At 32.7% G+C, this 25,207-nt stretch overlaps 1 protein-coding gene across 8 annotated transcripts in view; it reads right to left on the reverse strand.

Annotated features, from left to right (window-relative positions):
• LOC132698795 (G-protein coupled receptor Mth2-like) overlaps window positions 1-25,207 on the reverse strand; it is a 125,444-nt gene that overhangs the window by 19,215 nt on the left and 81,022 nt on the right. For 7 of the 8 annotated variants that reach the window (XM_060665074.1, XM_060665075.1, XM_060665078.1 and 4 more), the window contains one exon: window positions 1,322-1,501. In XM_060665074.1, the coding sequence (XP_060521057.1) occupies window positions 1,322-1,501 (180 nt within the window). Of the gene's footprint in view, window positions 1-1,321; window positions 1,502-23,138; window positions 23,823-25,207 lie in introns of those variants that run through there. The other variant, XM_060665073.1, reaches the window with a different exon arrangement.

Genomic DNA, 25,207 nt, shown 5'->3' on the forward strand with positions numbered 1-25,207 from the left:
GAGGAGCATATAAGCCAATTTATAATAACCGAGCAATGAAGTATAGCAGGCAGCTTAAAGTATAAGAAAAAAGCGATGAGCAAGAAAAGAAACTCTGAATGAGATAGACCGCCTCTGGATTCAATATTTAGAAACCAGCATTCTGCTATCACGATGAAACTATGAATATTCAAATGCTAAAAATCGACACAAGTCCTAATATATTGTAAATCATAAATAATATTAATAAAGTTATAACTCCGTTATATGTTATGTTCAAATTGTAAACATCGGTATAAAGGTACGGTGGATTTTAAAATGAAATTATTTTGTAATACATTAATGCATTAATACATTAATTTGTGGCTCATGGAATTTTCTAAATTCTCTGTGCATTCTTAGCTGTTAAACAAGGGCCATGCACAGAGAGAATAAGCCACACAGCATCCTCCTAACATCAGAATTTTAGACATTTAAAGACCATTAAAAAGTGCTTTTTTAATACACTCAGAAACGTGCTTTTTGAAATCGTAGATCAACATCTCACCAAAGTCCCAGATTTTTAGCTACATTACAAGGGTCTGATTTTGTATTGTTTATGTAAAGACTAATTCTCACAACAACATTAATTAAGGTTTTATGGTCATTTTTCGGTATATATAGTAGCAGGTAGTTTGTAAATATTACATTTGATAACACGACACGGTGTTGTCGAAACAATTGTCATTGCAAAATACATAATTTCATGAAAATCTGAACTTTTAGTTCTTATTTATTTTGAAAGACTAAGCACCGTACTATTTATGACAGACAAGTTGTTTTTACTGGCAAATAGTAAGGACTGACATTTATTGGAATTTAAAAGCAGAGAGGGGGACTTAGAAACTTCAAAAATAGCGTTTAGGTTTCTGTTCAAAAGATTACAGTTTCCTATCAACTTGTTGGCCGCAAATGAAAAAACAACTGCAACAACATTTGAATCTAGAAATAACTCAAATGACCGCCCAGAAACGCTGTTCAAATTTTACTAGTCTTTTATTTTTATTGTTATTGTTTTTCATCAATCTATATTACTAATGATCAAAAATTTTACAGGCCCCTTTCTACAATGTTACTCGATTGATAGTTTTAGGATTGCATATCTTAAGAATTTTCCGAAGACTTAAAAAAGTCAATAAAATACCGTGTGTTTAATTTTAAAATAAGTTGATACGGTATAGCCGCCAAATTAAATATATATTTTCGCCGAACGGCTTTATTTTATTCAACATTTTTGCTAGTTATGGTGTTCATGTAACAGATCAATGAAATGGCCGGTCGGACAGCGTGTATATACGCTTACCTATGAGTGTACATCCTGGTTCCACTAACGAGTCCGACAAATTAATGGTCACTAATAAAACATAGGAGACGAATAGGGTCAATACGTAGAACATCAACGCCTTCTGATGCAGATTTCTGTCGGGCAGCAGTGCGTAGACTAAGAAAGTCGCCAGCAGAAACGGCATGGAAATTATCATACCTGAAATAAAAAATGGTCGTGTTAAAAATACAGTCTCTGCAAAAAAAGTTTAAACTACTTCAAAATTATTCCGTTTCGATCAACTCAATTAGTTGTAGAAACATTAAAATTAATAAATTAATTTTTATCTGCATATTATCCTTACATCACTGAAATTATTCAAAATCACTAGAAAAATCTCAGTAATCTTCAAAAACTTCAAAAAATCAACTAATTTATAACCTGCATCTTAGGTAACATGAAATTAGACATAGTTTTGTATAGCTGAGCTGAGCTGAGTAAATAGCTGAGTCCAATTCCTAAAAAATCTCATGCTAGTAGGTTCTTTCTGTTTATTCAATTAAATCATAAAACCAATATTTATTAATAGACTATATAATAATAATCGCAAAATTCAAATAGAATACATACATGCTAAATGTATTAATACAAGAACAAACATCAATTTAAAGAAAGGGACAACCAAATTTTCATAATTGCTTGGTATTCGTCTGGGCTATAGAAGACGTTGGACGACAGAAAATGTTTAAGCGATTTTACACTTTTTCAGCTTTTTTAAGTTTAAGAAGAGCCCCACATAACTAGCGATCCTTTACAGGACATGTGAATGACCTTCGGCTTTTGCGGGTACAATAAGCATTTTTTAACCTTTATTTTGATATGTCATCAAATGAATTTTAAATAAGAACATGTAGAGCACTGTTAGTATTTTATATCGTTGATATGTCTCTCTACACATTTGTATCGGAAACATTTTGAAAATTACCCAAAATATCCTTCTTTGTAGGAATATTGTTGGAAATAGAAATACATGTTCAAGAGTTATTAAAATTCTATAGAGCCATGAGTCTCTCACTGTTAATTTTGCAAAAATTCTCTATTCAATTTACTACAGACGTGTGTCTATATCATGCATCCTACCTTAAGGATGTATGAATATGTCGGGTTAGTAAAAACGCTTAAATATTTCCAAAACTGCCTAAGCTTGGACATGCAGAATTTAAAAAGGCTACAATATTGTTTCTGGTAACCTTCCTGACAACACTGCTGTTAGCATTTTTGAATTCTGTAAATATGTTCAAAAACCTCCACGTATTGAATTTTATCGTTCCAGCTTTGGCAGTTTTGGAGATATTTAAGCATTCCGGTAGTTTTTACTAACCCGAGTATAAGTAGAATGTATATATATAGAAAACATTTATCCTATCCTGATGTGAATTTGAATTCTAGTAAAGAAGTAAAGGTAAAAGAAAACTAATGATACAACAAAAAAAATAATAAAAATAATAAAAATGGCGAAATTGATAAGGCATCTAAATGAATTTGAAAATATCCGAAGACAAATGGTATCAAATAGATTTAAAGTTTAAAGAAAAAACGAAATTTGTATACAAGGTTTTTGTTGGATATATATTATTTATTCAATAGTGTTCTTCAGACATTAGTGACCAAATGTGTCCTTTATAAATCTTGTTCTATAAGAGAATAAAATTATTATTATTGTGTAACAAGTGTGGTAAACGACATCCGACCGCAACCCGTAGCTGAAGTACCGGAAACGCCTGATACTAGTGACGATACTAGTGGGAAGTAAAATGTAGCTATTATATTAGCACATATTATATAGCCGCTATTTTTGCCAAAATATGTACTAATTTCAAGCAACAGGTAAGCAGCAATACAGCCAAATGACCTGTATGAAATGTGTAACGGTCGATAGCTTTAAGGCTAATTAGGCTATTAAATTATTTCAGCAAATCAATCACACCCACTTCAACAAACAACGAATTAATCATAGTTTAAGGTCCATTTAAAATATGATTAATTAGATGTAGCTATATTCTTATTAAATTAAAGAACAGTTTATATATTAGTAAAGAAATATGTATTAGTTTTCCTTATTTGTAAACTTTTTCAATTAATCAATTGATTTCTAAAAAAACTTTCAAGCGAACAATGTAAAGTCGAGATCGGTGCGTTCAAAAAGGGCAAGAAATGTCAACCACATTTATTTGTTAAATTAGAACAATTTGCAATATCTGCCGATTTTTGTGTTAACAAAAATAAAGCAATCGAAAATAAAAGTGGTAACAGAAACATCTTGCCAAAAAGAACAATAGAACCGTATATTTGCGGATTCATACTAACTAAAACTCCTCGATCATGACTTCAACCGCAGATGTATATAGCTACTCTGTTCTGCAAACTGTAGCATTGCTCAATCACGGCATTACAGTCACTTCTAGCTTAATATGTAGTAGAATAAAAATATTACTTAAACGAAAAACAAATTCTAATTGCCATTTTATCGCAGAGAGATATTAGTTTTAAAATCCCAAAACCCTGAGTAAATCTTATCAATGAGACTTATTTACCAATATATGTCGTCATCATACATTTTACCAATGTGACGGGCGTGTGAGTTTAGCTAAAGGTGGCATATTTTGGTTATTTTGAAAGTTTCATAGATCAGATTAACTCTTACAACTTAAATAGAGAAGGCCAGTTAAGTGCAAACTTAATTTAAAAGTATTTTGTTATACATTTACGAAGTTAAAATTTTGTCCATTAATTTTTGAGATATCCCGTTCGATAATTATCCATATGTTGAAATTTTTGCAAAATCCTGAAATACGTCAATTTATTTAAGCACTATTTATTAAAGCACAATTTGGATATTTCTTCACGGGGTGACATTCACACATAACCTTTCAGTAGAAAATGTGGTCCAAGTGACACCTTGTGTTGAAGGTATTGAAAAGGCTTTTATAATTCTGTTAAAATTTTAAAAATATACCGAGACAGCTGTCTTAAACATACATTTATTTCGCTATTTTGTTTATTTTAATTAATTAGACCGGTATTCTTTGTTGTGTGGTTGCAGGTTTGTTGCAGGTGGGTAGCTATCTGGTTAGTAAGATTAGTTGCAGATAACAAACATTGAGTCAAAAAAAAGGTCATTATTAACATGTAGGTAGGTATATTATTTTCATCTTCGGCAGGTTATCAAAACATAAAATCGAACTTGTTTTCACTTATTATCACAATAATAATTGTGTTAGAAAGCTGCTCAAATTTTAAATGATAGACCCATTAAATCCTGCGACAATGGTAGGTTACAAAACAATGCGGCCGTTAAGTAACAGCTAGAGAAGTGGTTACCTGAGTCATGTTGAACCTAAAAGAAATCAAAGTGTTGAAAGCGGTTGAAGATGATGCCCACGATAACATCAATTGTGTTTGTGAGAGAATTTTTAAATAATCCCGGGCAGTCGATTGAAACAAGGGAGCGATTGAATGTCCCGCGCGGTCTATAGATTTAACCCTATTATACCTTTTTTATGGGGATCTCTAAAAAGGAAAGCGTTCGTAACTAGACGAAGATTTCTGCAAGAACAATCAAAGGAATGTTAGAAAATGGCAGAACAGCTTTTAAACAAAGAGTATTTGATTAAAATTATTTGGTACTTAATTCTGTAAAAAAATAAAAATAAATTATTTTTAAAAATCATTTGTTATCCGTGTGTTCGAAGTGTTTTCGGAGCGCGAGCATTGAAGATGCCAAGTGAGATTTTGGCGAAACGTCTGCAGGATTCCAGTCGGATGCAGGATTTGCAGGATTCCAGTCGGAGTTCAACGAGCGAACGGATGATATCCCGGAGTATAGTGTCATCATATATACATATATATATATATATATATATATATATATATATATATATATATATATATATATATATATATATATATATATATGTTTTGTTTTAGGCTTCCGCGGGTCTTACATGTGTGTTGTAAATTCTTCCGGGTTTTACTCCGCGTCTGGTCTGGCTGGCTCCAAGTGGAGGTAGTCCTCTGCTGACAACGTTTCGGCAAGATCTCACTTGCCATTTTCAAGTCGGGTCGTTCTGCTTCTCGTCTGAACTCGGCTTGAACTGTTGAAACTGTTGAAACGTTGTCAGCAGAGGACTACCTCCGCTTGGAGCCAGGAGCCAGCCAGACCATATTAATATTAGTCAATTAGCATTTAAAATTTAAATAACCTAATATTTGGAATTTCAAATATATATATATATATATATATATATATATATATATATATATATATATATATATATATATATATATATATATATATATATATATATATATATATATATATATATATATATTCCAAATATTAGATTATTTAAATTTTAAATGCTAATTGACTAATATTAACAGTTTATAATTACTTGGAATATTTGATACAAGAACTTTTTTTATTAAATAAAGAATAAAAAATAACATCCTTCAAATAAAAGATAATACCTAAATAATACTTAAATTAAAAAGATACATGGTATAATTTCATTTAATAAAAATTACTTGATTGAATCTTAATTATTGTTGGTTCGCGTCCTTCAGTAGGAATGTTGCCTTATTTGTTTGACGTTCTCATGTTCGTGTTTTAGCGATAAAGATGGATATGCTTTTAAGGGAATAGTATTTGTATAAGTTTCATTCACTTTGATAGTGGTACACTACAAAGGCAATGAAAAATTTTGATCTGGGTGGGGTGGCTCACATTGCACGATTAACAATAATTGACAGTAGGTATCATATATTTTTATAGATTTTTATCGTAGATAGGTATAGTTGATATTTGAATAGAATCAAGTTTTCTTATTACCATTATTATGTGAATAATAGTAAAGAGTAAATTATTATTATAATTTATTTATTTTCTTTGTATTTTTAATAAATTTCATTATATATATATATATATATATATATATATATATATATATATATATATATATATATATATATATATATATATGTATATTATGTGTATATATATATATATATATATATATATATATATATATATATATATATATATATATATATATATATATATATATATATATATATATATATATATATATATATAAGATTTGATTTAGTTTTTAAATCGAATTTAAAATAGTATTTAATCAAAAACATAGTTAAATTAGTAATAGCAGTGTTCATAAAGCTTCCAAAAGCTTATGATGTTAGTATTGATGTTTTATTCGAAAAATTATGTTGGGATTCAGAGGTGACATTATTATTTGACTTATTTAGTACTAATTTTGGGGTACCACGATGCTCGGTTCTTGGCCCTCAATTTTACTTCCTCTTTGTACTTAGTGTAAAAAATGATCTTATGATATTATATATTTCCTGATTTGCTTATGATATTATACATTTGCTGACGACACAGGGCTTGAGTATAGTTAGTTGATATTAGGTAATGTGAAGCACCTCGACAACATTAACATAACAAGCTTAATATAAGCATTACCTTTTTAACTGCTTCAATTATTTGATTATTCTTTCGGGCATCTGTGGGGCCGTAAACTTAAATTCAATGCAAGTTTTCCAGAATAGAATATTAAATATTTTATTTAATTATAATCGATTAATTCACACGGAGGGCCTATACAGCAATTTATGGATCTGCAATCTGGAACACTGTAAATTTATGTATAGAATTTTAAATAAAACTCAAAAAACAAACAAATGGCAGAAATATACAGTCACACAGCGCCTGGACACAAAATTAAATACAACCTAATATCATTAAAAATAATAAGGCCCTATTTATCAGGCTTCCAGCACATAAGATGAACTTCCTGATATTGTCAAAAATATTAGAAACTATGAAACATTTCTAAGCTACTAAAATCGTTTGAAAAACTTGTCTTAATTAATTTATACGAGAAAGTCTTGTCAGTGTCAGTGTATAGGGTATATATAGTGTTTAACATAGACGGGTCAGTGCCAGTGTCAGTGTATAGGGTATATATAGTGATAAATGTGCTAGATTTTTTTGTATTTATTTGTTAAGTGAAATAAATCGTTTTTAAAAAAATATATTCTTAGAGTAGGGCTACCATTCGTGGCCATAGTGTAGCTTTTTTTCCATGTATCAGATATATTTGAAAGAAATTTTTTTTAATGGTAATTTAAATTTGCTGTTTACATTATAGTTCGAAATGGTAGGTGGTTGACTGAAATTTTGCTAATATTCTTAACAAGAAAAAAGAACTGAAAATCTTTGGGAGTCTGTTTGAAGGAGTGTCATGGTTCTATTTTTGAATTTTTTGTGATGTACAGTATGGACAGTATTTTTTGTTGCTACTAATGAAGGGTCCACCACAGATTACACTATCCAGTGAAATACAAGTGAAAAATTTTGAAGAAAATGCTTTGAAAGTTAGTGGTTACTGATTATTTACCTTTCGAGTTCGTTTGCCTAAGTTTCTGGTTACTATGGATTACATTACCGACTGGAATAAAAGTGAAAAAGTGACAAATTTTTGGAGAAAATGCTTTGGAAGTGTATGGTAACCACATTTTACCAATTTTTTTAAGACTATTGGCGCTTCCTTGCAAATAAGTTTTAATAACTTATATCCCAATCGATGCACTTTTGGACAGAAAGAAAACTTACCCATCGAGTTCGTTTGCCTAAGTTCGTGCACTTCTTCCGGTTCGACAATTTCGAGCCCGCAAACGAACACCGAGAGTCCGTTTTTCTCGTCGACGCAATATCGGTCGTTTCCGTGGAAATGATCGTTGTGATAGGCCAACCACAAGATGCCGTTCTCCTGGATATAATATTTATCCCGCACGTCGTGGTTATTGAGCGTGAAAAAACTACAATCCAACGTGCCTATCAAAAAATGCTTCACTTCCGTCACGTTTCTAAAGTACGTGGTCTGATCGCGGTAGACGGTCACTTCGAAAGGCTTTGACCTGTTGCTTTTAAGGCATACCTCGCGCCTTCCGAGGTAATATCCCAATTTGCAACATTTCCGGATACATCTTCCCGGCTCGCATCCGCAATTTTGAATCAACGCGTTTTTGTACGATGGCGGGTCGTTAAGATTTTGGCTATCGCACAAGTCCAAGCAATTCGTGGTCGCGCAGAACAGTAGCAAAACGAGCACGAGTGTCAGCGTCGACATGGTTTCGGAAATGACGCTTCGATTGGCGACTTCTTACCTTTAATATGAGCTCAAGTCGTAAATTTGTAATGATGAACTGCCATCGTCCATGCAACTTTATTCCGTAAAGGATTAGATCGTATCAGTTGCGTTGGGGCGGGGCACCATGCATTTAACCGGAAACATCGTGTAATATGAGTGATAGAAAACTTTTCAGGGTCAGTTAAAGCTTCAGCTCCGCATAGGGTGGGTAAGTGTTCCTAGTTCCAACTTTTATTTAAAAAAAAAAGATAAAACGAAACCCATTTCATTATCACAACTGTCTTGCAAATTTCGGTAGATCGAGGGGAAATTACGACTGTATATTGTTTTGAGCATCTTGGTATTATTTTAGATCGGAGATTGGAGAGACTTTCGGGCACATTAAAAGATGCATATACATTTATTGACAAAAATATCTGATTCTTATTAATTATTAAAGTAATAAGTATTTTAATTGGTACATCAATACGTTTGTTTTGTGCTGAATAAAATTGATGTGTACATGACTGGTTTTACCTGTTTTCTGTTTTTTGTCTAAGAAGTACGTTTTTCAAAAGGGAGAGGGTCAAATAAGTGTTAGAGGTACAATATAAAGTAAGTTTATACCACGCATTTGAAAAAATGAAATGTTTTTCCAAGTTTCAGAAAAAAAAAACACTTGTATCAACAACTTGAGCAAAAACGTGAAGCAAATCTAAGTAATAAAAGGAATGGCAATATCTGTTGGGATGGTTTAAAATTTGGTCGGAGTGTGCTGTGCGGTAATGATGTGGCAGTGGTTCACAACTGCCAATAAATCCACCTTTTTTTTCAAATTTCTGTTGCAATATTCATTTTTGATTTGATTATACTCATACATCGCATATAATTCCCTGCGAATCCACTATGCATTCCTAATCACTTCCATCAAGCCTCTGTCATTTTAATCGTCGCAAAGTTGACCTTGGGATGCCAGTTAGCTCCCACTGTTCTTCCAATGACAGTTTCCAATAATTATTATACAAATTTTAACTTCATATACTCGTAAAACGATTCTTTTGCAGCACATATTTAAATGATATTAACACCACTAATGGAAAAACGCACATGTTTTAAAATTTCTAAAGTGTCTTGAAGGGTACCTATAAACGCTTGTAAATCGGCATAGCATCTTCCGTTTACGATAGGCCAGGCACATCCTGACTATTTATCATGTGCTAGACTGTACATAATAATATTCAACTATAACAGGCATTCAGCGATCGCACTGTATAAATCTGAAACTTGTGTGCTAATGGAGCATGATGTCGAAGTGTCTATCTGAGACCCTTTGTAGAGATTGAACAATAAAAAATCTGAATACTTGCACACAATATCACAATAATTTTTAGAAACAGAAAGAAAGTGAGATACTGAATGGTTCTATTAAATTTAGAGGACGTTCATACCTTTTAACAGTTTACTAATAGAATATTAGAAAATATTGATACAGCCAGTTTTCATTGCATTTATTATATTTGCCTCACTTTTGCAAAAACGTTGTAACCAAAGAGGAAAGTTTTTTTCTAAATAAAACCTCACTCAATGCAAATTATGCACCGGAACCTCCTCCTGTTGGAAACAGATTTTATTTAAATAGGTCAGCGAAACATTTTCTAAGAAGTGTAGTCTAAAAACTGTAAAGTTTAAAAAAGTATAGATTTTATTGGCGTTCCTATCCAATCGACATTAAACCGGAATCGCCCTTGTTGCCCGCGGGGGTGTATCAAATATTCATTTTCAAGTGACCAATTTCTAGTATTGTGTCTATTAAACCGTAACCAAAACCATGAACAAAAACTGATACGTCGTTAGGTAACTTCGGGATTTAAATTTTGCATAACGCTGACCGTATAGGGTTAATATTTATGTATTCTTTGAATCTGTGACTTAGCGACATCCCCTATTTTTCTCCAATAGGTTTCGGGCTTTACGATTAGCGAAGACAATAATTCAATCGCTTTTTTATTTAAAACTTTCGCACTATTTTCTAAATTAGGTTTTAGGTTTAAGCTTATAAAATAAAGACAATATTATAATAATATAAAATAAACCACAGCGGCAGCATTTAAATTTTCATCACACTCTATCTATCATATCGTTCATAATTTGCAAAATAACGGATTTCCAACCGCAACAAGAGTAAAAATTAGAAAAGTATACTGACAATTCTTGATTTGATATGACATATCACAAGTGCAAATCATAAAAAAAATATTTTCACAAATTTAAATTAGCCTAATAAGCATGAGCAAAAACATATCGGGTGTTCTGTTTTTGACCCGACCCCGTACAAGAGGGTCTCAAATCATGTTTCGTCCTGTATCTCAAAAATAAAGCGAGGTACGAAAATTTTGTTTAAGTCAAGGTTACGTCACGAAAAAGTAGCATTGCATTTACAACAAAATTACACACAGTACTGAGCTTTGTTTGTACTCGAATGAAATAATACTTTACTTAAATAAAAAATATATTATTTCATGTTAAGTTAAAAATAGATGAGCATTCATAAGCAGCTTCTTAATTATTATTGTAATTATATTATTGGGTATTTCGTTTATTTAGGCTTAGACCATATATCGCCGAAAATTGAGGCACATAAGTTTAGTATGGGAAGTTATTTTACCACTCTATTAGTTTTCTTATCGTTTATTATCAGCACGCGTGATACTAATCCATTACCATTATTACGAAATGGATGTGTAGGCATCAAGTTGACTTTGTGCTATATTGAAAATGCACTTGTGTGTGCACATATTTCCTCGCTGTTTCGCAGTCCAATAATAGAATTGAATAATTTCTGTAGATGAAACAACTCGAATTACCTAAGAACAATAAATAAAATCATTGTCATTAGTGATTATTATGTTATCACTTTATTTCCAACAGGTAACATAAACCAATTGCAGGAAATATTGAACATCATATGATATATTAATTACAAAAAACCTAAAAACTACTACTAATCTACTAATTTTATAAATAAAAATAGGAAAAAGATAAAAGGATAAGGCTTTTCAGTACGAAGAACCCGACGGTACTTGAAGTTCGAAATCATCATAATATAAATCACACACATATTTTAAATAAGCTTTTGATGTGGATATTGGACCTGAGTAACTGCGGTAGTAAAGTTCATTTATCTCTCCGGTTCAGACCATGCAACGGTCATTCCGTAATGAAGTAATTTGTAGAGAGATGATACAAATTTCAAGTCTCTGCGTACGCTCAGCGGCAGTACAGCGGATCTTCTCAGTAGAAGATCATGATCAACGCCCATCTCAGGGTAGAAGCCCTCCTCCTTCAACAGTAGATACTTTAGTAACCTTCTTTGCACATTCTCAATGGAATGAGTGTTTCAGATATATATTCTTGACCATGCCACCGAGCCATAGCCAAGTTTGGACCTAACGTAAGAGTTAAAGAACAATTTAATAGTAGCTAAGCGACAAAAATGTGTGCAATTTGTTATTACGAATCCTAAAATTTGCAATGCACTTGAAGCCATTTTAGTAATGTGAGGTACAAAAGAGAACGTTTGCTCAAATAAAATCCGCAGATCCCTTACAGTGGCGTCTAGTCAGGATAGTACTATCCATACTGTAATTAAATATAGAAATTTTTGTGCTAATGTTAAGATGCAATTTATTTATTAGTCCGTACCGCTTTTGATGCGGTGATATAATTTTATTACATCTGCATAAGCAAGCTTGCCACAGATGATCAAATATATGAGATCATCTATGAATATGTTGAACAGAAGTGGTAGAAGCTTAGAACTCCGAAGCATACAGAAGTTGGAACAAAAGGAGCTAATCTAAAGCCTTCAATCTCAATGAACTGCCGCCGGTGCACCAGGTAGAATCTCAACACTGAAATGAGAGTATTGGAAAAACCAAATTTTTAAGACGCTTTTTCACTAAGTTCTGATCTATATGGTCAAACGCTTTGTGGAAGTCAGTGCAAATAACGTCAAATTGACTTGTTCAGGGAGTCAGAGGCATTAGAGGACAGGGAACATAAGTCTGTGATAATTAATATTTTCGCAAAAAAATCAGGTTATTGCGTAGAGAGTTTATTACGATTTTGAACAAAAATTGCTTAAGATGGAAATAAGTCAGTAATGATCTGCTTTTCTTAGTCAATTGTTGAAGGCTCTGGATAAATACCCGTTTCAAGTACCACGTTAAAAGTATGCCGTAGTCATTTTGTTTTTGAGTGCTTTGCTATCAAAATACTTTGCAAAAGTCTTTGCAAAAACTGCGACAACCATACTATGGCCATGGCATTGCTGATAAGAATAGGACACCGCGGCTAGGAACCGCGAATCTGCCTTCCTACTCTCTCTCTTTCTCAAATAGATTTGCGATCGGTTCTGTAGCGAACCATGATGAAAATCGCCTTCGAATATCGTAAAAAAGTGCTAGAGCCCTGTCAACATCCGAGGATTCCATAACAATTTTCCACTCTGCATGCTGCATCAGTTCATACATATTAAATTGAGTTTGATTGTTTCTATTGATTGCAAAATTGATTGGAAACTATTAACGAGGAGTGGTGTATATGTGGTGTGGTTATATAATAATAAAAAGCAAGAAGGGTGAAATATCAAAAGATGACTGAAATTTTAAGAACAAATGGAGCAGACGAACAAGATTTACTGAACATCGCAAAGTCATACTGATCAAAACAGGAGTCCCACAAGTTGGTGCCTACGCTGCTTATATAGGGAAATTGTCTTTAGGCAATAGATATGCTGATAATATCGTTACAACAGTACATAATTTGCAAGATTAACAAAATATAATATGTTCTATAGATGAAAAAAAAAGTTCGCAAGAGAATTGAAAACTTTTCCTGAGTATGAACACATCTCTTACAAGAACGAATCTCAACCGTAGAATTCGAATTCAAAGGATAAGGTGTTATTGGACCTTAGACCCACAGCCAGAGAAAAGAATAGAAGCTAAAGCTACAAGATCTAATAATACGGGTTGACCGCTCACAACAGTGCGTGTTGCAGTTTCCAAAGCTGCGATTGCGATTTGCAATGGCAAGCTTCTTGAGGTGTGAATACAAGAACAAAAAAAAGTTTAAATCGAGGTTTAAATACAAACGTTTTAGGGTTTCATAATTGAATAAACGATTTTTGGAATTATAATAATTTCTATACCACGTAGAAAACAACTCAAATCAGTTAATAGGTAGAACTTCCTGCCCCCATTAGTATACATGTAAGTTTTTTGCCAAAATAACACTCAACAGTTCAAAATACATAAACAATGTGCGTCTTGTCATTAACCTTTCAGAATTCTAATCACTTCTACCTGAAAGTTGGTTAGAAGCATGGCGTCTCATTAATTAGACAAAAATGTCTGTATAACAATCTCTATCAATCCTATCAACCGAGTCACTCTGTGCCGATGCACAGAAGCAAATGGTATATTTTATATTTACAAAAAATGTATTTCATGATCTGGTTTTTTCCTTCCTGCAAGCGTATTTTTTAATAGTTCTTCAACATTTTGGTTTCAACATGTTACAAAAAAGTTCAAGTTTTAAAAAGTATTTGTTCCCACTATGGTGTTATTTAAAAAAAAACCTAGGTTATCCGAAAAAAATGTAAATAATCGGTTGTGGTCAGAATTAAATAATAAATAAAAAAAAACCAAAAATGTTTGGCTACATTAAACCACCAAAATTTCAACTCGCTGGGTCAGTCCGTTAAAAAGTTATAGTGTTTCCACTTTCTTGTGTCATCTGGTTTAAACCATTAAAAATTTTCAAATGGTAACTTCCTATACGTTATTTTCTAATCACTATATAGCTTACATAATATGTAATTACATCTCCATAACAAAACAGCACGGAAATTCCAGTGAAATTCGGTTTATAGGCGTGTGGTTTAAAAAGAATCAATCCAATCCAAGAATCCAATTGCATAACGTAGTTTTTGAACTGACATCGTTTTGAAGGAAAAAAACGTTCAAACGTTATTATGTTTCCGCAAATTGTCTGGAAAGTGGGATGCTGCGGATGGCCGTAGTGGTTATGAATGCACAAAGAGCATCTCGTACGTAATGGTACTAGAAAGGAATCCGGTTGACCTCGGAAGTTTCCGTAAGGCTTTTTGCTTTGCCTTGACCGTTTATACCGGGATACATAAATACGGACACGATTGAACTACTCGGGTCGACCGATATTATTTAGTTTTACAACAACAAATATTAACAAATTCTTGGGAAAATGGAGAAATAGGACGCCGCTTGGTCAGCATTCAGGGATATTCGTCGGTGCTTTCCTTTAGCTTCAACTATACTCTTAAGAGGAGTAGTTGGACACATCTTGAATTTTTGGGTGCTTCAGTTATTCTTGCTCAATTTGGTAGATTTTTTTGTAACAACTTTTTGTAACAAACAAGCAGATGCCAATTGCAATGACGATGGTCTATATACTCAGATATTTAGAAATATTCCAGAACTTCAGAAGTGAGTAACTTGACCGAACTTTTTGCTTTAACTTTTTTAGTTCATCTAATATAATTTCCTTTAGAAGAATATTTCTAACTGAATTCGTTATAGTGTTATATATCTGTCCTTCGAGGACTGCTGAAATCCGTTAAGTGGAATTTTCCAATTGGCTGAGTGAAGTTGGGTTTTGTGGCAGTTTATTTTTTGTGGATTTGCTTTCAACAAGGCCATTTCTTCTTGGGGGTAGGCGAATAGGCTCTTGGTAGCCTCAAGCAACTTTTATGTTGCATAAAGATGCAAATAATAGAAAATTATCGAATTTTCTGCATTTTGTAAAATCGATCATCATTTGTAACAAAATATCTCTGATAAATAGTTCTCTCTATATGTGATGTTTGGACAATGAAGAATTATAAGTATTTGTCGTTCTGTTAAGTTAGTTAAGAATGCTAAAAATATTTTTGGAATTTAGTTTTCAACAAAATTGTTTTGCAAAGCAAGTTCGCAATTTTTTGTTAGGATACTCATAGTATTCACCATCAGATGCATCAAGATTTTCTGTAAAAGCAGAACAGCATTAACAACAGATGTCCAAGTAGATGTATCTACCCTATTTTCTAGCTTTCCGAATGAAGCAGAATTTCTGCTATTTTATTTTCAACTTTATTTTCCAAAAAATCAATTGATAATTAACTAATATTGTTTTTATTATCATTATGGTATCCAGTGTAGCTGTATATTATTTTTGAGATATTCTTTTTTTTTTCATGTATGATTTATTAATTTCCAATGGCGTTAAATACTAGATTGGAGAGAATAAATTAAGTTCGTCAGTAAGCAAGCGGTATCGGTAGCGGTGCGTATCTGGTTAGACCAGCCAATGAGACTTTGATCGACGATATTGGTCCACACAAAAATGTTTGTCTTTACGAAACCTTTGCAACATAACATCTTAAGTTCTGGGATATGAAATTACGCTTTCATATGAAACAATAGCAGATGGGCAGCATTCTGGGATCTTCGCGGGTGATACGGCAATTCGGTCAAGAGCTAAAAAGAAGCCCTAATCGAATAAAGTATCGATAATATTGGCATTCGACCCGTTTTCGTTGTCGGTATCGTTAACAATGAATGAAAGTGAAGCACTGTGTAGGTGCTCGGTTATAGCATCTGTAATTTTAAATAATGACTAATTATACAAAAGATGTTAAAGCAAATGACAAATTAATAAATGTTTATGGAAACGCTGCACATTAAACATTAACGTTTATTAAGAAAACAAACAATCATAGCATCATATTAAGCCGAAATAAAACACAATTTCAATTAATTGGTACGAGCCAAACGGTTCTACTAGGCGGTGTTCCAAAAAGCAAGCTCAATGCAGATTTCGATTGTTAAATCTGAAAAACTAAATCCTACCAAAACTATCCAAGTGATTTTGAAACGTTTGGAGCCTATGAAAAAAAATGTTATTTTAATTTCTGCAATAAATTACGACCTTCATAAGTTATCACCATTTGCAAAACAATTGCAATAGTATTTGGCACGAAATCAGACCAGATCAGGCTTGTAGTATTCTATCATATAAAAACTTTGGGATTATTAACTGATTCAAAGTTAAGGTTTATTGGACACAAAAAATTCTTTTAACACACACATACTTGTTCTAGACGTCTCAAATAGTGAATCGTTGATTTTATACTCAATGAAATATTTTGATGTTGTTTACGTACGACAAACGTCTTTAACATTATACATAATAAAATCAGCTTTTGCACTGTACACAACATTAATATTAAATTTAAAGGCAAAGGCAGGCGCTCTTATTTGCATAACCAAAGTTACTCCCCAATCCGCCTAATGACCTTAAAAGGTTAAAAACTAAAAACGAAAAGAGAACAAGTTGAACTTGAAAAGTTGATTTAATATTATATCATTATATTATTTATTATTATTATTATTATTATTACTATAACTATTATTTATTATTATATCTGTTGCTTTATTTGTCACAAAAACGATCCAAAACCATTAACAAATATATTAACATATTTACATTGTTTATCGCCTACTAATTAATCGAACTTGTGTAAGTTTCTATTGTTTGAACACGTAAAAGCCGTTTTTATCTTTAATCTTGAACATTGGTAAGATATACTATGAAACAAACTTTTAGTACTTTCATAGCGTCATGTGTGATTAAAATCTTAAGTACAGTGTTCTTTTTTAAACGTTTTATTAAATATTTAAAAATAAGAAAAAAAAACACTTTGAAGACCTGTTTAATACATCTCCTGTTCTATCCATTTGACGCCAGTCGTCAAGCATTTAAGGAATATAATAAATTCAAATGGAACGAATACAAAGAATTACAATGTTCTTTTGATGTATTTTTCAAGAATCACTGTTTAATATCCAAAAAAATATAATACTCCCAAAAATTTAAAATTAAGCATTAGTTTTCCAAAAATATTTATTTGTACACAACTTCTATATTTTGAAAAGTTAAAAACGAGCTAAATAAGAATGAGCAGACATTTACCTCGTGTCATATTAAAAAAAAAGTAGGTTTCATCAGTTCGTGACCTGACCCCGTACGTTTATTCCAAAAACGTAACCGAATTTTACGCAAAAAGTTATATAAGAAATAGTTTTTTCTGTTCCGATTAGTTAGTCTCAAAATGAAGTGAGGTAGGAAATTAGAAGTATAATAGGAAATCCGACAATAAAGGACAACATAACTGTTTTCTTTTATTCTAATTGGACTTTTCTTCAAATCTTGTTTTGTAGATTGATAAACGGATATTCTGCCAAAATAACTATTTATCTACTACCTAATTATTATCGTACTTTTAAATTTTCATCCTCATTTTATTTTTTGTTTTATTTGTTTCGAAGACCTAACTTTTCGAAATGAACAAAATTTTTCAAGTTATATATATATATATATATATATATATATATATATATATATATATATATATATATATATATATATATATATATATATATATATATATATATATATATATATATTATCGAAGTGTCCTAAAAAACACTAGGAAAAATACGTTGCACTTAAAATTCACCAAATATTATGATGTCTCGTATTTGATCATCACTTGTGATTCATTATACAGGGTGGTCGTAACTACACTGTTTTAACAAGAAAAAATATTTCTAAACTAGACAGGGCAAAATCGACTTACATGTTTAATAGGTTTTTGAGAAATACATAATATACAGAAATATAGAGAGATATAGGAGGTTTTTCACTTTTCTTGAACGGATAAAAACGTTATTAGGACCCTTTTTGATTCAAACGCAGTGGCGTACTCGAATTTTTTAAATACTTCCTTCCCACAAGTGAATACAGCTTTCTTATTGACTAGTGAAAGTATAAATATTTCTCCGAATTCAGGGTATTATGATATAAGTCTCTAATTTCCTGTGGCGGAAAATAATCATTCTACAGAAAATTTGAGGTTGAAAACTTGGATTGAACTATATCTTTATCACCAGCATTCGTAGGTTTTGTATTGAAAGTTTAATCATTTATATGCAAGCAAGTATATTACGTAAAAGTGAAAACCAGACATTTTAGAGTAAACGAGTTATTTTAGAAAAATCTACAATCTATAACTTTCCATTCGCACCCAAAAATTTAGATAATATTTTGCGATGCAATACTTTACAGAAATTTTAAGTGGTAATTCCGACGTTAAATCATATACTGAATGATCCACGGTGGATGATGGTAAACGAGACGTTAGGATATATATCCGACGACGACCTGTCGATCTAATATATTTAATATATGACACGCTTTAGGTTATGAGATTGCTGGTTATTTTTGTACAATACCTAATGCCATATCTTTAGCAGCTTATGTTTACTATGGGCACGTAGAGAGCTGTAATTTTACGAAAACAGACCAAATAATTAAAAGACCACGAACCTTTTTCACGTTGACGTTTAGAATGTTGACTGAAATTCTGGTTTTGAACTGGTTGAAAACTAATCATGCGCAGAAACAAATTTGCAACCGGTTGTTGATTTTTTTGCACCAGTTCTACGCTCTCCAAACATCAGTTTGGACAGGTAACGAAAATATTAATATATCCGGGCGTTTCTTAATAAACAAACTGACATGTACTCTCGGTATTGAATATGTTTCAGATTCATCGATGTTATTATAAAACCAAGCTGTTGTTAGCCATAGTTTTACTATTTTACTATCCAAGTACTTCCCGGTGCGACGCCACTCATAATGCTCTATTGGGCACCCAAATTTTACGAAAATTTATATACCACTGCAAAGCGCACCTTTTAAATAGTAAATAACGATAAGAAAAATGCGTAATATCTCTTTTAAATAGGGGATAATATCCCTTTCTGGCCGCCTAAAATATCCAAAATTCAATCAATCAATAAGTCGGATTGATTCTTATGATATGAAAACGTTTGAGTTTCATTGGGAATGGGCGGAAATTTTCAATTTCTGGAACGTTATATTTTTTTCCAGGAAAATGCGGAAAATTTAAAATAAGTTGCGCAAAAATTCAAAGATCGCAATATAAGTTTTAATTTTGGAAGGTTGTAATTTTCTCCAGGAAAATGCTCAAAATTTCAAATTCGTTGTGCAAAATTGAAGAAAATTCAAATGCCGAAGACTCTCTTTTGTTAATGAGCGGAAATATCGTACATGTTACTTAAAAAATGCGCAAAATTTTGTTTCGGTTTATAAAAATTTGTGAAAAATATACAGGGTGTTTCAAAAAACATGTGGTATTGGTGAAAGATATTTCCGAGTTAAAAATAAGACTTTTTTAACACGGGTCCCATTTTGCTTCGTTTCGTAGCTACAGCGTGTTAAAGCGTTTATATATCAGTATGGTCTACAGTTGCAATACTTTTATAAAGAAAAACCCTGGGCGCCACTGATTTTTTATTTTCTTGATAGCAAAATTAAGAAGACTGTTTAGTGCCTATTGAAAGCTACAGCTGAATCGTTTGTCGATTTCGATCTCTTTAATATGATAAATGCATAATTAACTATAATATGTCATGTCCTGGTTCAAAATTTAAGTATTTTTTAAAAGTTTTCGATAAGTATTTAGTAATTTGTTGGGTTGCGTTGCTGTGTGTTGCGTAATTCTAAAGCTTTGCGCCTTTTTTCGTTACCGTTGGTGAGTTGATTAAATATTACACACTTTTAAAATAAACTTTTCCCATTATAAATAACTTGGCCGAATTAACAGAGAAAAGTTGTATATTTCCTAATGGAACACCCTGTATATTAAAAGCTTAATGAAATCCCCTAAAAATTCTGCACATTTCTTGTATAATATGTGCTATACTCAAATACAATAGTTTTTGCAGCAACATTTAAAAATAAAATAATATTCTACAGTTTATAATTTATATCTTAGGTGGCTCTGAACTAGGTCGTCACCAAAATACAAAATGTTAGTTAATAACTGACGATGACAGTCACAGATTTATGAACACTAGGCTAATTTTATAATATAAAAAATGCCTTATTCGCAAAGGGAATAACGACGAATTTTGGAAACGTTTATTAAACCAAATATGAGGGCTAAATTGGCTCAAAGGGAACTCTGTGTAATTAGCCACTGATTGCAAAAAGAAACTTTCATCGAATCCATTGAAAGATTTCAAGAAACATTCAGCCATTCAGCCTAGCCAGAAAGAATTTCATTTCATTTCGTATGCTATTATATCCTACTACCTAATTATATCCTAATACCTGCCTTCTATATGCACCTAAATTCAATAGTTTTCAAAATATTTATTAACTTAAACGCAACATTAAAAAATATTCTAGAACTCATAATTTAGGTAGATATAATATAATATGTAGGTAATTAGTTTTACATATTGAATTGTTCGACTGGTCCCCCATTTTGTTCAATACATCTGATGTATGTTCGTCGTAATCTTTCTAAAGCGGCAGTGATATAACCATAAGGTTTTTTAGATGCTCTCTGCTTTTTTGTTGGTATTTGGGTTTACACGACATTTTACATTCATTAAATCTTTGATTTAAATAGTCTTTAAGAAATATTATACAATGAGGGGGAGCGCCGTCTTGTTGAAAGACGAGGTTTCTTAGTTGTTCCAATGTAGTTTTCTAATTCGTTCTGAAGAAAATTTAGAAAACCATTACCGTTTAAAGTAACGTCGAACAAGTGAAGAACTATTATCCTGTTGCTTAAAATACCACACCACACACAGTTTGACGTCCTTGAAATTGAGCAATGAGGATTTACCCACTGTCTGCTGTTTTTTCGATTTATCATACCACTGGTTGAAAACGATGACTCGTCTATTAAAAAAAACATTTTTTAAATGCCTGGCCGTTAATGGTGTAGTAGGCTTAATTTTGAATGAATTGTTTCCTGCTTTTTTGAGAGTGGTTTGAATCTTCCCGCACGATGTATTTTTTTGATCAATAAACAACAAATATTGGGTTTTCTTCAACTTTTAGTAAACTCCTTAAATCACTATGATCATCTCTCCAATGTTCTCTTCTTTCTGGCTAGGCTGGATGTTTGTTGAAATTTTTCATAGATTCAAACTTCACAGCCACCTAAGTTATAAATAATGAGTTTCTTGTCCCACGGATTCGAGCCCCTTCGCGAGTATTCCGGGTTTGGTAGCAATTTTAGATATATTTTCCACCACTTCAATTTTGACGTTTGGCAAATCTGACGGTCATGTCAGTGAATAATTGGTGTTGTTTTGCAAAAATGTACCCAAAAACCAACGGTGGTAGAGTATTATATCTTCTACTCCCGTCTGGAAAATGCCTTATTACTCACCGATGTAGCGTGCGGGAAATGCCACTTTACCACGTCAGTTTCGTTTCTCTTGAATGCGAGCCACTTCGGACATTTCCGGGATTTTACCGCACCGGTTTGGGAGCAATCGGATCTTTTCGGAGATATTGCACGCGTTTTGAATTTTGACGTTTGTCAATTCTGACGGACATATATCGTGTTGTTTTGCGAAAATGTACCCAAAAACTAACGGTCGTAGAAAAAATATAGTATGCAACACGTTCGGTAAACTTTTTAACTCACTCGTTTATTAAACACTCGCTCCGCTCGTGTCAAATAAACTCGTGAGTCAAATGCCGTTTACCACACTTGTTGCATAATAAACGAGTGAGTTAAAAAGTTTTCCGAACGTGTTGCATACTATACTTTTTCTACGACCGTTAGTTTTTGAGTACATTTTCGCAAACCAACAAGAATGTATTCACTGACATGATTGTCAGAATTGACAAACGTCAAAATTCAAAGCGCGGGAAATATATCCGAAAACAACCGATTGCTCCCAAACTCGTGCGGTAAAATCCCGGAAATGACGCTTCCCGCACGCTAGATCGGTGTGTAACTAGGTATTTTACAGACCGGAGTAGAAAAAAAGTATAGTATGCAACACGTTTGGTAAACTTTTTTAAGTCACTCGTTTATTAAATATGCTGTTTACCACATTTGTTGCATAATATACTATTATTTTTGAATGATGCTTTTATACAAGAAATATGCGGAACTTTTAGGGGATTCTATTAAATGTTAAATAGAAATTTAAAGGGGTTGTGGGGGGGAGGGGCGACATTATAAATGATCACCCGGTACATTGATGCGAGTAACTTTATTTGTAAAGTTGGCAACGTCGATCAGATTTGCTTTATGAGATTGCTGCCAATGAAAACTCACTCTTAAATCTTCTATAGTTAATTCGAAAATAATGGCGGTTTGCTGCGTTTTACAATCTTATATTATTATTATTATTATTATTATTATTATTATTCAGCCTCGCGTACATGCATCCCTTTCCAAAATCCATTTAATATATTAGGGTTATTTTTTCAGCATTTCATATTTTAACACTTATTAAATGTCTAGAATAGTTTCTGGTTTAAGATTACAGTACAATAAGAGAAAAAGTGTGTCGTCCAATGTTGGTAAGTTTTTTAAATTTTTGTTCTGGAAAATTTATGGATATTCTGCAATTTTGTTATCCCTATTTACTATTTTAAAGACGCTCTTTCCGGTGATATACAATATTCTCAAGAAAAACACCTGACCCACTTACCGACACTATTGAATTTCCTGCCAGCGTCCGCTGCTTCGTTCTCGTCAAAACACAAAAACGCCGACAATCCGTCCTTTTCGTCCACACAGTACGCGTTGTTGTCGTAAAATTGCTTGAACGCGGGTACCAAAAGGTACCCATTCTCCTGCGCGAAATACGAATCGTTCGGGTTGTAATTGTCGAGCAGATAATATCGGCAATGCAAAATGCCAACCAAAAAATTCGATATGTTCGACTCTGTTTTCAAAGTCTGCAGTTCCCGGTAAACGGGCACCTGGAACACAGCATCCGATTCGTTTTTTACGCACACCCGTTTCGGTCCCAGGTAGTATCCTGGTTTGCAACATTTTCGCAAGCAATAATTCGCCTCGCAGCCGCAATTTTGCACGCTGCTGTTTTCGTAAACCTCGGGATCGTTTTCGTTTTTCACGCAGAGGTCGAAACTGGCCGATCCGATTGTCGCGACGCACAGAAACACCAGGAAAGATGTTAATTCCATAACGGTTCCCGTGAAAGTAAAGTTTGCCGTTGCAAGTTGCCGCCGCGCTGGTATCGCTCACATTATTTACGACAAAATCAAATAACGTGCCGGCGATTGACTGCCGTGGATATACGCGCGATACACTTTCGATAGAAACAGGTGACGGGCGTGATTTGCTTGCGTTTTAATCTTCTACGGAGCGCGGGATAAAAGGTAAACAACCTGTACGCGTCGCCGTCAAAGGTCTCTCCGCGTGTGCATCTGACTTTTGACAGGAGTCTGCGCCAGTCTCTTCGATCATGTTCCGCGTGAGGCGGAGCTCCGGTACGCCCGTATCGGGTTCAACTTCAAAACGTAAACAATCAGAGAGATGTAAAAACTTTACTGATATTTAGTTTGGTGCAGGAATCTCCGAAACTATAGCGGACACGAACAAGTTTAAATGGGCAAAAAATTGCTCTTTCGTACACTCTACTGAAAAGCATTTTTAGTATTTCAATATATATAAGATATTGCCTGGTTGCCAAATATTCAATTAACATTTCCTAGGTAGACAGTCTGCTATACTTTTATTTACTATTTATACTAATGTTAAAAGTTATACTATTTTCACTAGTAATACCACTAGATGTCAAAAATTTTCCGGATTTAATTTGACCTCCTGTGGTAAGCTGAGTAAATTCCACACCAATAGTTTTTAACCAATCAAAACTCATTTTGTTGACAGATTTCCATAGCAACGCATGTTTCTATTGAAATTTTCAGTATAAATCGCTGTCAGGTACCCATGTGCCATAGTGATCCATCACAAAAACACTTTCTAATTGGTTAAAAATTACAGGTGTGGAAGTTTCATGATAATTCTGAAGTGCTAGGAACCGATATAACAATTAAATAAAATACTACCACTAAAAAACTCACTTTTTTTTGCCCCTTATATGTTTGCCATGGAAAAATGGTCACGGCAACAACATTCTTAAGAGTTTGATTACATTTTTCACTCATAAGAAAAATTAAAAGGATGTGAATTTGTTATTGCATATTTTGAAATAATTCCATTTTTTTTGTATAATTTTCTGATTAAATCCCATAAATATGGTAGTTTGGCAACACTGTGCAGCTCTGAAATGGCCAGCAGGGGACGTAATTGTTATTTTCAATTTTAAAACTCACTTCTTCAAAAAAATTTAACGTTAGCCACAGTTACAGTAGGTATGTAGGTAGGTACTATCTTAAATTTAAGAAAAATTCAAATTTTTTTGCTTAATGCTTTATCTCTATCTCTGCAGGGAAAGTGGTGGGGGTATTCGAATATCTTCTTAAATAAATGTCCCTATTGCCAAAATGGCTTAACAAATTTTGATAAGCTTGGAGTCATTAAAAAGGGTTTTTGTGTGATTCTTTAACTCATATTTATTCATTATACCTACACAGCGACACCCATAGTGAAAGAATAAATAAATCCGAAAAGTTTGTGCCACATGTAGTGCGTAAGTAATTATTTTTAATGGCTGATGCAAATTGTTAAAGCTCAACATTCAAACAATGAGGAACTGCCAAAACAATATCCATATTTATTTATTTATTC

Source organism: Cylas formicarius, unplaced genomic scaffold (assembly GCF_029955315.1).
Source record: "Cylas formicarius isolate icCylForm1 unplaced genomic scaffold, icCylForm1.1 PGA_scaffold_2__14_contigs__length_35257938, whole genome shotgun sequence".
Taxonomy (NCBI): Eukaryota; Metazoa; Arthropoda; class Insecta; order Coleoptera; family Brentidae; genus Cylas; species Cylas formicarius.